The following is a 16,592-nucleotide window of genomic DNA, read 5'->3' on the forward strand; positions in this document are numbered from 1 at the left end:
TTGAATTTATTTCCATTACATTTGTTTAAAATTAATCTCATTCATTTTGTTTTTATCATTGTGTTCCTTGTCCTTCCTCTCATGTCCTTATTTTTTGACTGTGTCCTTTAATTTTTTTTATTTCATACTTTCCCTCTTTTGTAGGTTTCTTGCTATATTTCATTCAATTCTTTTGTCTGTCTTCATTCACTTGTCCTGTCTTTCTTCGTCTTTACTTCCTTCCCTTATCTCCTTTCTTTTATTGTACAGAATCTGCCAGGAATTTGAAGTAAACATTTGTACATATATTTTGTGCATTGAAATGATCTTAAACAACTGAGAGCTAAAGCAATTTGACTTTGGAAAAGTGTGGAATTTTAAATGAGAACATGTTGGAACTCTTCATGACTTAATACCAGTTTACTAGCTCATGCCTTCTGATTTGGACAGCATGTTTGAAAACGAGCAATTTTCTCATGTACCTACCACATTATGTTCACATTGCTAAGGATGGGTGATTAATTTTGATGTCTTTGATTTCAAATCCGTTTACTAGCGGAATCTTTAATTTCCTCACCTTTTTAAGCCAAGACCTCCACGGAGGGCTTCCAGGGTGAGCAAGGGCAGTTTGGCTGGTAATAACTTGTTTTCACGTGGGAGGCTGATGTTACAAATGTTGACCTGAGAAATCAATTAAAGTTTATCAGAGGTCACTTTTTCCACTCATAGAAAATGCCTCCAGAAAAATTTGTTTGATGTCATCATTTAGGTCAAATTGTTCATCTAACCTTAACGGCTTCCTTTTTAATTCAATGAACAGTGTAGGAGTCTGCACATATGGTGCAGTCAAGATGTTCATCTGTGTTTGAGCATTGAAAATGGCCTGAAAAGTGGTGTTGGAAACTAAAAAGCGGTGATGAGAAATGTGCATGATAATGAAATGTAAATGTGCCTCCTCCTTCTCCACCTCTACCCTTTTCTGACCGCTTCAGACGTTGCGAAAGAAAGGCTTTAATGGCTGCAACAGCCCCGAGCCCGACGGCGACGACTCCATCGACCAAAGTCCTCTAAATGATCGCAAGACCGAAGACCTGGACAGCCTCTTCAAACGCTATGGCGTGAGTACCGTCACACCTTTGTCACTTTTTCTAACCTACTCTTTCTGTTCTCCTTCTCTTTCTCTATCTGCCATCTCCTCTGTCTCTATTTTTCTCTCTCTCTGTCTTTGTGGCCTCTACTTCTGTTGTACGGGGAACGAAGGCTCTGAACAAGAAAGAGCACCGGGACTCTGAGAGCCCAGACCCCGAGGAGCCATTCTCCCTCACCCCCCGCACTGAGGAGAAATACAAAAAAATTGACGAGGAGTTTGATAAAATGATGCAGAACTATAGGCTGTCAGTGAGTACCTCCCACCATTCTGTGCACCCCAGCCCCTCCTCATGTTGCTGCTGCTGCTGACCGGAAATAAAATCTCCGGGTGCTAAAGGCGGTCTGAATACTCACAGAGCACTTGCCTTTCCTATTTCCCCTCAACTCCTTTTACCTTCTCCGCCTCACTTCTTACCAACGATCGCTTCTCTCCACCCCTAAAACCACTGCCCTTAAGCCATTGTCCATCATGTCGTAAAAGAAACTCGAAGCAATCAAATCTAACAACTGTTGTTTTAGTTGAAAAATGTTAATTTAAATATTCTTCTCTGGTGGTCTGTTTTAGTGTGCCCCCTCAACTAATATTACTGTTACATGGTGTCTGTGCATCCCTAAAAATGTTTTAAAATGTCTTAAATTCTTTGGAATAAAATCTATGCAGGCATTAAATGAATAGTCACAGATCTTAAAATTTGTCGCTGCAAGATTATTTAATCTCATATATTCTATGTTGTTTTTCTTCTGCGTTTCTATCAGTTGCACGCAGATATCTTCATGTGACTCGAGGCAACTAATGCAACCAGTAACTCGCTGCTAATACAGCCTTGCTAGCTACCTTTGTAGATAGTTACAGAATTAGCTAGATAACTAGGGGTTTGGTGCCTATCATGTGTTTTCGCCACTGGCTCACTTCTGTTGCCAACTCATATGAAGCTACATACATTCTGTGCAAAAATAATTTCAAGATTGGCTGTAGAGAGCCATATGCAGCGTGAAAAATGCAAAGCTGCTGGCAAGAGCCATATATACAGACGCCGGAAGTTTTTTTTTTAATTTCCGTTTGTTCTTTTGGTCTTAAATTTCATTCAAGGTGGCATTAGGAAATTATTAAAAAGTCTTAAGTTTGACTTGTGGACCCCTTGAACATACCCTGTGTTACCATTTCCAGTTACAAAAAATGATGGTTTAGAATGAAAATATAATATTGTACAAACCAATTTTTTCCCCTTGTAATAAAATGCAACCCATTTGCTGTGCTGTAAAAGGTCGTAAAACAAGTAATCTGAACACCAAGTGCCAGATGTTGTAATGGAATTATTCATTTCTAGTCACCACCGTGAAGAGCGTCCTTAGAAGTATTACTGCTGTAAAACAGTTTTAATGTCTCTGCAAGTTCACTTAACTATGAGAAACTGCAACAGAGGGTGAGAAGCATTAACTAGGTCTCTGGTTTTCATAAAAGCTGGCATAGCAACTGGAAATTGCAGGGGGAAATCATCTTTTATGGGAATAATCAACATGTTGAGAGCATGCCTTTAAGCAGTCCGATTTTTCGCCTGAAAATGGGACTCGTGTAATAATCCGCAATATTAAAGAAAGAATTGTGCGACTTCAGACACAAAGCACGCACCACAGTTTAAAAAGCCAGAGAGGTTGCAGTTATTATCTGCCGGATGTTAACAGTATTAGTGAGGTCAGTTAAGACTGTGTGTAGTTCTGCTTCTCTGCCTGGATGTGCTCCTGACATTATCCAGGTTCTGCCTCCTGACTGGCATGCTGCCAAACCCCTTTTACCGCTCCGCTCCTCTGCCAACTTCCCTGTGATTCATTATTTTTCCCCCTGTGCTCAATAATCCAATTAATGTCATTTTAATGAGGATTATTTAATTTACAGACCCTCTTATTGTCTGCCTGACTGTCTGATTGGTCACTTGGGAGGAGACTCAGTCACGTTTAGGTGTTGCAGAAGAGTTGGACCCATTTGAGTTGGCTAGAAAAGTCCTTCTTTACTTTCTCTACTCCGTAAATAATTCAGAGTGTTAATTATACATTTATATCAGAATAACAAAGTTGCTCAAATTAACGGTTGCTTTGCTGGATTCTTGAACAGTGGCCTTCAAAATTATTTATACAATTCTCTTAAGTCAAACACATCCATATGCTTTCTGTTATGTGAAGACCAAGACAAAAATAATGCATAATTTTGAAGTGGAAGTAAATGTATTGGATCAAATTTTGATTCTGTGCCCCAGAATTAGAACTTTATAGAACCAGGTTTCTTTTTGTATGTTTGCTTGTACTCCTTCGCAAACATAATTCTGGCTAAGCCAGGTTGGATGGAGAGCATTTGTAAGGAGCAGTTTATAAGTCTTGTCACAGATTCTTCATTTGCTTTAGATCTGGACTTTCACTGGACCATTTGTAACCATGTCCATTTAACTCTGTAGAACGGCTCTTTTTTTAGGGGTATTGTCCTGTGGGAAGGTAAACCTCCAACCCAGTTAGTATACTAACCTCCCGTTAGTATTTTTAGACCTCCAACAAGTTTTCTTCAACTGCTCCACCCATTTTTTTAATCAACTCTAGTCAGCAGGAAAAATGTATCCACAACATGATTCTGCCACCACCAGGATATGTCAAGGGTGATAGGCCATGTTAGTTTTGTCAAAGAGTTCAATTTTGGTCTCATCTGACCAGATTACTTTGTTCCACATGTTTGATGTGTTTCCTACATGAAGCTCCAACAACTTGGTGCTTTTGATATCCCATCTTTTGATATCCAATACTGAACCACATATAGGTGGAGGTGCTCTGCATTAAAGAAAAGGATATTGAATATAGATCCACAACACACTTGTTAGATTGTTTTAAGGTAAGAAATATAAACTCAAATCATCTGCACAACCTTTGGAAATCTTTAACATTGACTATATTTTTTCTTTAAGACAATTCAAGTTTATTTGTATGGCACATTTTAGCCCAAGGCACTTCAAAGTGCTTTGCATAATATAAACATCATACAGCTATCAATTACACATTTCCTTTTACATCAAGAAATGTAAAAACATAAAAGCATCAGAGAACATTAATAGTTTTGAAAGGCACTGTATAAGTCATGCATTGACAATTATGCCTCAATGTTGAGGGTAAATTAAAAAAAAAAAGAAATCCTGTTGAGAAGGCTTCTCATTGGTTGAGCTCTTCCCTGATTAGAGAACCTCTCAGTTTAATCAGTTCGATGAATTTTTGTCCTTCTGACTTTGACTCAGCCTCTCTGTGTGGCCTGAGCCGAAATGGCTCTTAAAGGCTTTTCTCTGAAGAGAGAGGCATGGCAGGAGAAGAATAGCATTCAATCTACCACCCTTAGAGATGTGCAGCTCTCCGTGCGCATTGATTGGCTTCTCGTCAAGCATCGCCGGACTGGCCACCGCCAGCCTTTCTGCGCACCTGTTTCACCCGGCTCACCTTTTAGTGGCAGCAGACAAACTGGAGAATTCAACCTCACCCGCCATTCCTCCCCTCTTCAACATAATCCCCTGCATGACAGCTAGGGGCCGGGATATACATGCTTAATCCCACTTGTACTAAAATGCCTCCCGAGGCAGCGAAAGAGTGGTGAGGCAGAACAGGCAAGACATTTGGCTCGAGGAGCCCGGAGCTCACGTATCTGTTCCCGTTAGTTTGGCATTGTGATAGGCAAAATAAAAAATAAATAAAGGCAGTCTTTTTTCGTCCGGCGGCTCTGTGGTTTGAGCCTTTTTCTGGTTCTGTGATTCATAGTTTCTAAATTGAATAAGAAATAGATTTGTTCCTTTTTACAACCGCCTCCATAGTGCCCTTGAGCAAGGAGCTGAATATCTTGACTCACTACAGGCTCTGTATGGATGCAAAGTCAAACACAATAAAACTGACACTACTGCATATTAAATCACATGAAATTTCATATTCAGATATTTAACAGAACATAATCTTTTACATGGAGTTGCCAAGGTAAATCCAAGAGATTATATTTTGATTATTTTTTTCTCTCTTCAAAAGTCAAAATCTCCTATGAGTGACTGATTTTGAAAGATCCAGATAAAACCTTTAAGTTTTATAAAAGCTTACTTAATATTAGTGAGTAAAATAAAAGCTGACCTCTCTTTCAAATATTAATTTGGAAAGAAAGAAGAACAAATGCATTTATATGTTGTCATAATAAAATCTCAAAAAGCTTTGAGGACAAAAGAGAAGCAGGAGAACTAGGTCATGAGTTTAATTCATTCTGATTTAACCTTGCATCCTGTAAACACGCCCTTGTTGAGAGAACTCCTATGAGGCAGAATAGGTTAGATTTTTCTCTCTTGTTTTTGTTCATTTCTCACAGATACGGCCTTGAGCTTTTTCACATGAGCCTCCAGAAAATCTCCTGGTCAATTATTTACCTAGCAGGTTTATTTTTTCCTCCTCAATTCCCATCCTTTGCCCTAAATCTGTAAGAGGATGGACGTCATTCCTGCTAACCCTCCTGTCTGCATTCGGGAGCATCGATCGTAAATGTGGGAAAAGGTGAATTAATTGGTTTGGTTTAGTTGGTTTCTATGTAACAAAGTGCCTAAAAAGTCAGAAGACAAGTTAAAATAAACATTTACAAGATGTGTGTAGAGATGTTGAAGTAATGTCATCAGTAAGATCAGTCAGCATGTGGTTGAAAGGAAAGATCACCAGATGGGAATAGTTGGGATTTTATGAAAACGGGGCATCATTCACATGCATTTTAATTATTTTTAATTTTCCAAGCTCAAATCAGGCACAGAAAGATGAGCAGCCAGTATTCAAGGAATTTTATAGATAAAATGAGCAGTTTTAATCTTTGCTAGTCAATTAATTTTGCATTCAAAAATGGCTCCTATTGTGTTTTTTTTAACATGGTGTTCCATCTCTTATTTGATAAATAAAATAAATTCTTGCAAATCCAGCTTAATTATGAGGTAAATAATGGGCTCCATTGTGATTGTCAATTAAAAATAAGAAAACACTTTAAATTAAAACGTTTTCTACTGATTCCATCATGTTTAAAAAATAATAAAAATAAAAGAGAAACACCCCCTCGCCCTGAGTATAAATCACTTCCAGTCCTGCCTCTGTATTTACTCATCTCCACCCTCTTTGCATTGACTTCACCCCCTCACCCACCCACACCATTAATCCACCCTTTCCCTTCACCGTCCGCTTGGCCAGTGTGCAGTGCTGCAGTGCTCTCAGCTGCTTTCTTCACCATCCCAGGTCACCACCTACAGTTCTGTTTGCACTTTTCCTTTGCAGATCTCCACTTTGCAGCCTAATTGGTACATTCAAAGCTATCAGTTGGGGGTTTACTGGTATATGGCAACCTTTGGATTAGATCTGCAGCCACAAGGCTTATACATTTGAAAAAGAGCGATTCTTGGTTTTAGAGGCCTACAATTTTCCAATAATGTTAGTGGAAATGACCTTTATTGAATCATAGTTTTAGGAAGAAAAGAGAAAAAGCTATATCTTTTGTCAATTTGAATCTATTTTTTTAAACTTGCGGACAGAACAGAGGTGCAGATCAAGGGCAGGAAGGTCCCCCTGCCCTTCTTTCCATTAAACTGGGTCTCAGGCAGTACGAGTACAGTACAGAGCAGCAGTGGCCCATATTCCAAATATAGAAGTCCTTCTTTCAGATTCAGTTGAAACCGGGTGAAATGTGGCTGGACAACCTCAGGTCCTTGGCCTTATTTTTTTTTTCTTTTTGCCGTCTTGTTATCAGGTTTTGTCAACTCAATTTAGAGTGTAGAGTTTAGAAAGAGACAAGTTTCAGTTAGTTTGTGGTATCTCTGTAATTTGTGTTGTTTGAGATGAGATCCAGTATATTTGGGGTAGATTTTAAGAAGTGAGCTCCTGCAAGATCATTTCTGACCTTTTGAAGAGAAGGACATGTCAACTGGGGTGGGCAGCTCGGGGGGGTGGGATTGCAGGAATTTGACACGCATGCGATGAGATGTCACCAATAACTTGAAGCAACAACTTGCTGCTGTGACAAGAGTTTTAACTTGGCATGAGACGTGAAAGGCAACACAGCTTTCCGGCCTTTTCACCAAGTCACCTTGCATGCTACCACTCAGTGAGTGTGTGTGTCAGTGGGAGTGTGTGTGGAAATTATTTAAAGACTTAATTTTTAAAACTATTTACTTAAAGAGACAGCTCAGAGATTTTGACTGTTTGGATCCTGGCCGTACAAAAATTCTTGCATGAGACAATTTTAGTTTTCCAACAATATAAAACCCTTAAACATGTTTAGTAAGATGTTTGATTCCAGTTTTTAGATTTTTTTTATATTTATATCAGAGTATTTAGCAATCACACTTAAATTTTGTAGTCTGCATTTTGAAAATAAACATTAAAAATGTTAGTTTTTTTTCTGGTTAGCTTTTAATTTTGCAGTTTAAAAAAAAACTGTTTTAAACAGTAAATTCCTTAAAAGTTACTTTCACACCCCACACATACTAAGCCTTTAATATATTTAATCCAGACACATTCTATAATTGTAAAGTTTTATCATTTGAGTTAAAAGAACCATGATTGTAAAATATTAAGCTTTTTTTCATTTAGATTTAGATGGTTATTTACATATTCAATCTCTTGTCAGCCTTTACTCTTAAAATAAACAAGAATATCATAATAGATAACAGATCCCAGTCTCCATGGGAATATGCTTGTCTTATTTATGTAATAGCATTAGCTATCAGAGTGTTGCATTTTTGAAGATCAAATTTGACTTGAAGACAATGTTTTAAATTTACTTCATTTCAGTTTTCACATAGCTCTTCTTGCTGTGATTGGTTGGTTGTGTGCATGTCACCTGTGGGCTCGTTGGCACTGCTGCTGATCACTAACTGATCACCATTCTGTTTCTATATGTGATGTGGGGTTAAACTTGGCTGCCTTTAAACTCCGCCCTCTTCCTGTCTCTCCACCAGTCCGCTGTCCCACAGTCCACCTTCCCAATGCCAGTCACCGTCCCAGTGACCAATCAGAATGCAGCAGCAGCCCTCCAGTTCAGCAACAATCCCGGTGGGCTGGTCACCACCACTTCCTTCGTCACCTCCACCCTTACGGATCCCCGCCTCTTGTCACCACAGCAACAGCCTCTACAGAGGAACACCGTGTCGCCAGGGTTACCGCAACGACCGGCCAGCGCAGGTAAGAAAACATGTGGAACACAGCTGGAAAGCTTTGGTTCCTCCGTCTCCTCACAGTTCAAACTGTGGTTGTATCGATCAATAACCTGTGGCCTTTTCAGATAGGGAGACTTCCTGTTTCAATGACAGCTGTTGATTGATCAGCTTGAGGATTAGTAGCTCTTTATTTACAGTTCCTCTTCCAGGGAGACTATTTTTCTTTTTGGAGCATGGTTTCTCAGGAATCGTCTGCAACATTAGCTTCTGAGACACAGGAAGAGATTGCAAAACTTCCTCTAAATGAGAAGAGAAGAAAGCAGCAAAGCTGATTTCAACATAATAGGAAAATGTCCATAAATGGAGACACATTTTGTTTTATTAAAGTTTCTCCATGTTTACAAGCCACTGTGTGGTCATTTTGAAATGTTAGGCATTTCTAAGGCTGGTTGCCTCTGGTGTCTTGTTTAAGATGACAGTGTGTTAATCAGGCTCAACCTAACAAATAAAGTAAAAAAGCTGTGTGACCTTTCATTGGCTGTAAGCCAAGATCCTCAAAATTAATGCATCAGATACCTCACTTTGTATGTCATGAATTTCTATCATATAAGAGTCTTTTTCATGAAATAATTAAACTTTTTCTGATTCCCTAATTCATATGGATGCATATTTTTATGTTCAAGCTACACTTTCTCTCTGTTGGTTGTCATGATTTCTATTTTGTCCAAAGCAGTCAGTTTGCAGATCGTTCTTCCACATGTCAAAGTCCTGATTCCTTAATGACTGTTAATTGAAGTGATTTGATCCATGTCAACCAGACACAGTTGTCATGGTGATTTTGTGACTTATAGTCTTTTTCATTTAGCAGACTTTCTGTGGAGCCACAGTTTATGCAGCAGCCGGTGAATTTTCAGAGTAGACAGGAACTATGTCTGCGTGCAGATGTTGCTTTCAGCTTTCTGTGTATTTTTCTCTCAAACAAGAACACGCTTCTCATAACAGCATAAATCCAGAGTTTCTTTGACTGACGTTGGCGCACCACTGTCCGCACGCACCTCTTCTGTGGAGGGAACCAATCCTTCAACCCCTCTGACTAAAAGGATTTGTGTCCCATTTTTGTGTCTCAGACAGGGTTACCTACCAAGCTTTGTCCCGACCGGGGTAATCTCATTGTAAATCAGAATTAGGTGATGTAACGTGCAACAAATGCATTACAGCATCTTTCATAACATGGCATTCCGTGAAGAAAGTGAGTTTCATGTAATACTCCTGGATCAATGAACGACCTAATGTATTTCTGATATAGAGAGCAGAAATTATCTACCAGATAATTTTGGTAGGTAATTTCTGCATCCAAACTATTCTTTTGGACTACAGTTTTACACATATCTATATTACAATATCAAATAAAATTTAATACATATCATGCGGCTCAAAATAATCTGCAGACTGGCATTTTCTATCATGATAAAAGTAATTTTAGTCTAAAATTTAAAATTCTCTGGGAATGAAGAGCTGTTCAAAATGATCAGATTATCTGAATAATAGTAAAAACAATGTAATAGTAAACAAAAATACGTCTTAATGAATCTATGTCACAGTAATGTTTTTTGTTGATGTTTGTTGTATTATAAAAATGTCAAATATGTCATGCAGTTACATTTCACATTAATTGATTGCAGTAATGAAAAGGGTCTTTTGAAGTTCTTTTATTGTATAAACCAATGACAGTTTTGTCACTGAAAGTGTAACATAAGTATCATTGAGAACTGATGAAACCAGCACTTTAACTAGGAATGCAGCATTGAGGCCAATTAAGGGGCTTTAGAGAGGAAACGGTTGTCGCCAGCAGAAGCACTTTTTTAATGACATACTTGATTTAATATTTTTTTAAAGTGGATATTCATCAGTTTTTAGATTAGTGCTGTTCAGATATGCTGCTTCATGTCAAGTAATTTTCATGGTTTTTATGTTTTTTTTTTTTTTTTTTTTTTTTTTTCTGTTCTAGGTGCGATGTTAGGAGGAGATTTGGGGAACTCAAATGGAGCGTGCCCGAGTCCAATTCGTAAGTAAATCTATTCCTTTCTCAAATACACAAATGACAATTTCACACTGCAACAAACACACAGCTGAACACCTCACAGTATTGTTAATTTTTATCTTTTGAACTTTTAACATATATATTTTTTAGTTGGGTTTGTGAAGAGAACAGTGCAGATCGTTTCTGTGTGGCAGCAGCCTCACAGTCGCTTTCACAAGCTTATGCACAGGCACGTAAGCACCTGTTGACTGGCGACAGCTGGGGTTCACAGCACAAGCTGCTTGTAAACAGTCCAAAGAACAGCGAGGGTTTCAAGTTATAAGACAGTCCATGACTAAGAGAAAAAAGAGGAAAAGAAACCAATAAAATTCCAGCGAAGCTTGTGTAGGTTTCCTCAACTGGCCTTCAGTTGTTCCTCTATTCACAGTTGGAAACCTCAACATTTTTGAGTATATTTTGAAAGTGTTTAAATCACTAAAGCAGTCAGGAGGCGGACACCTGCTCCAGATCAAATCCACCATGAATGTGAGATCAACATTTCATTCTGGGCAATCGTTTCCTGTCAAACATCTCAGCCTCTTTAGGTCCACAACTCCACCCAGATAAATCAAGTATTGCTAGATAGTGAAAATATTTCTGCAATTTAGACTTTTTTATGAGAGCTAAAAATGCATTTGAATTTTGATTTCAGGGTTTTAGAGAGTAAAATAGATCTGTCAGCTGAACATCAACGTAAACTGGTTCCATTCACATTATTTGTTAATTTGATATGTGACTTTGATATTAGCTTTTTTCATATTTTTTCCTACTTTTAGTTCCTTTTAGAGTAACCTTGAACACTGAGCAGTGAGTTTGGGTTTTTCCCTGTATGTAAAGTTAGTGAAACTGACCATTAGAAAATAAATGGAAATGCTGAAGTGAAATAGTTCTTCAGATATCATTTGAATTTTCCACCCATTAGGGGAATACACTTGAGAAAAGACAAAGTAAAATTTTTTAAGGGAATGAAAGTATCCAAAATATTCACCAACAGAGTTGTAAAAAATATTCACTCCACAAATATTTTGTTCAGTTTTCTTCTTTTTATTGTAAAACAAAAATATTCATTGAAAAACCAAACAATCTATATGGTTTATCAATGTGGCTAACCATATTTATTTTGGAAATCTGACTTTAATTTCTCTCAACATAACAAACCTGCAGGATATCACTTTAATAGAGCATGTCTGACAAGATGAAGAAGGATCTCAAAAAGTAACACAACATAGTTTGACAAAGAGAAATTCAAAACCAGATGAAAAAGAAAGTCAATAAACATACATCAGCCCTGAAGTAAATGCATGAAGCCACTTCAAGTGGACAGACTTTCAAAATAGTTCCAGGTAAATATTGATGACTCAACAAGATCTCAAAACATTGCACACAACTGAATGACTGAAAAAAGTGGCCTACTTAAAGTCTGAAAGTCCTGTCATGCTCGTATAAACAGCAGTTTGGTGGAATTAAAACAGACCGGTGAAAAGAGTTGGTCAGAATAAACTGGTCCAATAAATCAACTTGGAAAAAAGAAGCAGTTTTAAATGAGAATGCTGCCAAATTCATAAACTACTAGCTCAAAGTTTCCTAAAACTGATGAATACATTTTCTAATGTTTACTTTTTTGACACTCAGAGTTAACAATCTGCATAACCATTTACACGTCCGCTGCTTTCCCTCTTGATTTATCTGCTCTTCTCCTCCCTCTCACTACACCTCCCCCTTTCATCCTGTCTCTCTCAGCTGTTCCCCCTCGTCTTCACTCTGGAATAATCTCCCACCCGTCCCCGCCCCACTCCCCGCCCCCCACCATCTCGCAGTCCCTTGTCTTGGCACAGGACGCTCCTCAGAGGTGACTTTGACACTGGCCAGAGCTCTCCCCTTAAATCCCATTAGTTTGGACAGATACTGCCAGCTACATCCCACAGTAATGGATAGGGGGTGAGGGGGCTCTTTTTTTCTGGATTCACTTGACAGCATTATTTCTCTCATGTTACAGTGAGCCAAAAATAAATCAATACATTCAAATTAACGTCACTTATCTTTCCTTTGGGGTAACAATGCTTCATCAGGATGAGATGATTCATGAGGGCGGGTTCACAAGGATGAGGTGAAACATGGTTTTATCAAACATTTTCAGATAAACTAATTTTCTTTGCACAAACAGAGTAAAGATTACAAAATTACAATGAAGCTCCAGTTTTAGTACGCTGATCTGATCTTTTTTTAAACAGATCTACTTTTTCTATGTTTATTTTTGGAAAAAGTTTCCAATCCAAAAGCAGAAATACTTCTGTTATACCAGTAAATGGTGAAAATCAGAATTAGAATTCAATGATAGAATATGCTAATCGTGACTCAAGCTATAGCTTTTTCTTTTAGCAATTCTGCCAAAAGAAAATTAATGAACATTTTCAGCATTTATTGTAAATGGAGGCAGGAAGAAGACAGGTGGGTTTGAAAAATCTAATAGAAAAACTACTCTGGTGTTTTTTTCTGGAACAAAAAAGACTTGACATGAAGTGGGTCTCATTGTTTTTTCAAATATTTGGTTATCCAGCTTGGATGTGTGCAAAATGAGAAAGTTTATTTTTATTTTTAAATCTATTGTTTTTTCCACAACGAAGACAGACTTGGCAAATATTCAGGAAGTGCAAATGGAACAGGGAGACTATATTTTGCCTAATATCCATCTTTTTTGTGGATAGATTTAAGAACCTGTAATCTGTATAAGATGGTCCAGCCATATACTATATTTTCTATGGTTGTCAAAAGAAGTCTTCAAAACACTTTTTGGTGTCATATTTGAGTTAAAAGTGTTTTAAATTTCAAAGTGTTTTGAAGAATCTTTTTTGTGTAAAGTGATCCATTTCAGGTTTTGCTCTTGAACTATTTTGGATTTTGAAAATCAAATTGAAATTTGTGAAATAGACCATAATTTGGTGACATTAGGATGCAGAAGGAAACTTTGATATGGTAGCAGCTAACAGCTATCAGTTTTTATTGCTGCCTGTTGGATAGATGAATGTTCATCAATTCCTGCTTGCCCTTGCAGGGGTGCAGAGAGCTATTGAATTGGGTCAGAGTCGGGGTGCCCCCCAGTGGAAGCCACCAGTCCATCAGAGACACACAACCAGCAACACACACGTACACTCAAGGAAAATTTAGACCAATTAATCAAAAAGTGATGTTTTCAGACTGTTGGAGAAACCCGGAGTACCCAGAAAGAATCTTGCATGCAAAGGGAGAAGATTCAAACTCCACACTGAAAGACTCTGGATTTGAACCCGGGACCTTGTTATTGCAAATCATCACTGCAGACTGTTCCAGCCTATCTTGAACCAAGTCCTAAAAATAGACTCAAGAATTTCATAGTTTATTTGATATTTGGGGTAGATTTAACAATCTGCTTCTGCTGCTGATGGCTGTGTTTTAATCTAAATGTTCTCCCCTGTAATTTCTCCAGGTTGCAGTAATTATGTCACAACATTGTTGTGTATCAAAATCTCAGAAGTTATCTGAGGTAACCCGATCCTCCCAGATGGCCGGCCACTCTCCTTTTGCACTCATCCACTCTCCATTTTTATCGCAGTGTTCATCAACCTCTTCTTGCATCTTAACTTTCATCCTCCTCTTTTTGATTCCTTCTTTTTAGCCTTTTTGCACAATGTATTTTTGCCCTCTCTGATGCTTTTTCCTTCATTATTTATGCCTCAATTCCCTATGTCTTATTCTCACCCCTTTTAGCCTTACTTTGGACTTTTTTACTATTCTTCCCTAATCCCGTCCTCACCTTCCTTCTGTCATCCCTTCTTACCTCCTGTTTCTCCTGTTCTCTTGGATGTGCCGGTCTCAGCTGTTGTCCGGGGAGTAAGAGCTCAGGGAATGTCACCATTGACGTCATGAAGCATTCCACACATTCCCACACCCGGCCTCGTGTAATAGGAGACATGACACACATACTCGCATACGCAGAGGGTACCAACACATGTACATTCATAGTCTAAGAACACATGTTAGGGCTACAAGGAAATGCATCAACACGAGCAATTTAGATGAATAAAAGCCACAAACATTTAAAGTGTTTCAGGGACTCACTCAGCAGGACGCAGCTGCACGCATAAAGACACACACAGCATAAATCAGCTCATAATGCAGCATGGACCTCCATGTATAATCAAGCAAGGAACTGCAATTATCTTCTTTTTTTTTTCGACAGAGTCTGCTCTCATTTTACATAAAAGATTTAAAGTTGGATGATTTTGGTTTTCTGCAGGAAAATTAAAAAAGGAGGAGACATACAACAAGGGTCATTAGTTCAGTTTAAATCAGGAGTATTGCAGTAATGTGGCATGTGCTGGAACCATTGGGTACCACAGGCTCCTCTAGTGCCATCTGTTAGTGCAGATGCTCGTCTATATTGTTCCACTGGTTCTCAGAGTTCTGCTTTAATTGTCAGCATTGAAATAAAGTCAATTAAATTGCAGCAACAAGGTTCTTAAAACTAATAAATGAAACTCAACATGTACACTATGCAAACTGCTAACAGATTGATTAAAATCAGGCTTTGGCCACATCTACAACTCATCCACATTTACTGTTATGGGATCTGGAAGCAAAACCAAACAGTCAACTTTTGCTACGAAATGACTTTATATTTGCGGTGAACTTTTCTGTACAGAAAATAACCATATATTTACACATATTTTTCCAGTACATTTCCCTTTCCATCCATCCATTGTTTGTACCCGCTTAGGGTGAGAGGCGAGTGCATCACAAGGCAACACAGAGACACACAGGACAAAAAACCATGCTTACACACAGTTTAGAGGCCAGTCAACCTAATTGTCTGGATTGGCAAGAGTACTCAGAAAACCACACATGTGCAGGGAGGTCATGCAAACTCTATGCAGATAGACTCTAGCAAGGGATTTGAACCACAAAAGAGAAAAAATGGAGGACATTTATGTTGCAAGGTAACAGTTCTTTATATAAAACCTGCAAACCTAGTCTTTGAAAATAACTGGTTTGGTACAGTTTGTTGTACAACCAATTTTTCATAAAAGTCTGACACATTTTAAAAACATGCAAGGCTGAATCTCAGTTGTTTTCTCTTTGCGGTTGTGTTCAGCTTATTGTGGAAGGGTGCAGAATTCAAATGAGCACATTAAAAGCTGGGTGCCATCTTCATTTACACAGCTTCTGTTAGTCAGTACACCCTTAATTAAGGTAAAGGTGGACATTTTCTTTACTTGTCTCTGATTTTTGTTTTATTTTGTTGTTAAAACCTGTAAATATTAGAAGTATAGCATTTTCTTAGAATCCATAGCTGTTTATGAGCAGCAACTATGGAACTTTGTAATTTTGTCTGATATGATAAAAAAAGGTTAATGAAAAGAAGAAATTTGCAAATGACCTTAAAAAAGACTGTAGAAAGCCATCAATCTGCAAGAACTTGAAGTCTTTTTCAAATTATTTAAGTCCCATTACTCAAAAGGGAAAAAGAAATTGGATATCAAAATTCAGACCTGACTTAAATTGTGTGATTCAGAAACAAGTGTCTCCAAACCCCAACGAATCGTCAATGTTGTCTTTCGGTCAGCTAAGTTTTTAGGCTTTGTGGTTAAAGTAAAGCACACCAAAACTCTTTAGAACTGAACTCCAGCTGTACATAGTAATACAGTATAAACACACAAAGGATACCAGTTCTACAGGCTGTTTTCTGAAAGGGAACTGTGTTTGCGCCTGGGTTCAGCTGTAAAACATATGTTAACTTCACATTCACAGAGGAAAACTCACATGTTAATTGAACTCATAACCCTTGGGTGACCACCAAGCCACTGCTTCTCCCACAGACATGAACATAAGCTGACTGCAGATGTCCATCAGTTATTGATGTCAACATGCATGCATATGGGGGGAACCGTGCACTAACGGGACACAGGTGAATAATTTGTCCAGGTGGCTGCTGGGATTTGCAGTCCTCATCTTACCACATTCAGTGACTCCATACATTTGCAGCTTATTTCTTCTGGTTGCTTTCTTCTTTGATTCCCTGCATTTCTTTGTTTAGTGCATCATGTCTGCTCCAGTTTCCCACACTCCTCTTTCATTCCTTTTCCTTTTCTTTTTTTTCCTCCACTTTCTCATAATTGAAATCCCCTGATCTGATTTTTCTGCGTTCTCATACTTTAATCATCCACATT

At 38.2% G+C, this 16,592-nt stretch overlaps 1 protein-coding gene across 14 annotated transcripts in view; it reads left to right on the forward strand.

Annotated features, from left to right (window-relative positions):
• mef2d (myocyte enhancer factor 2d) overlaps nt 1–16,592 on the forward strand; it is a 103,163-nt gene that overhangs the window by 61,505 nt on the left and 25,066 nt on the right. For 6 of the 14 annotated variants that reach the window (XM_055047389.1, XM_055047394.1, XM_055047392.1 and 3 more), the window contains exons 4-7: nt 972–1,097; nt 1,240–1,377; nt 8,112–8,334; nt 10,318–10,374. In XM_055047389.1, coding sequence (XP_054903364.1) covers nt 972–1,097; nt 1,240–1,377; nt 8,112–8,334; nt 10,318–10,374 — 544 coding nt within the window. The remainder of the gene's footprint in view (nt 1–971; nt 1,098–1,239; nt 1,378–8,111; nt 8,335–10,317; nt 10,375–16,592) is intronic. The other 8 variants (XM_055047397.1, XM_055047400.1, XM_055047398.1 and 5 more) reach the window with 2 other exon arrangements.

This window comes from Poeciliopsis prolifica, unplaced genomic scaffold (genome assembly GCF_027474105.1).
Source record: "Poeciliopsis prolifica strain line A6 unplaced genomic scaffold, Auburn_PproV2 SCAFFOLD025, whole genome shotgun sequence".
Taxonomy (NCBI): Eukaryota; Metazoa; Chordata; class Actinopteri; order Cyprinodontiformes; family Poeciliidae; genus Poeciliopsis; species Poeciliopsis prolifica.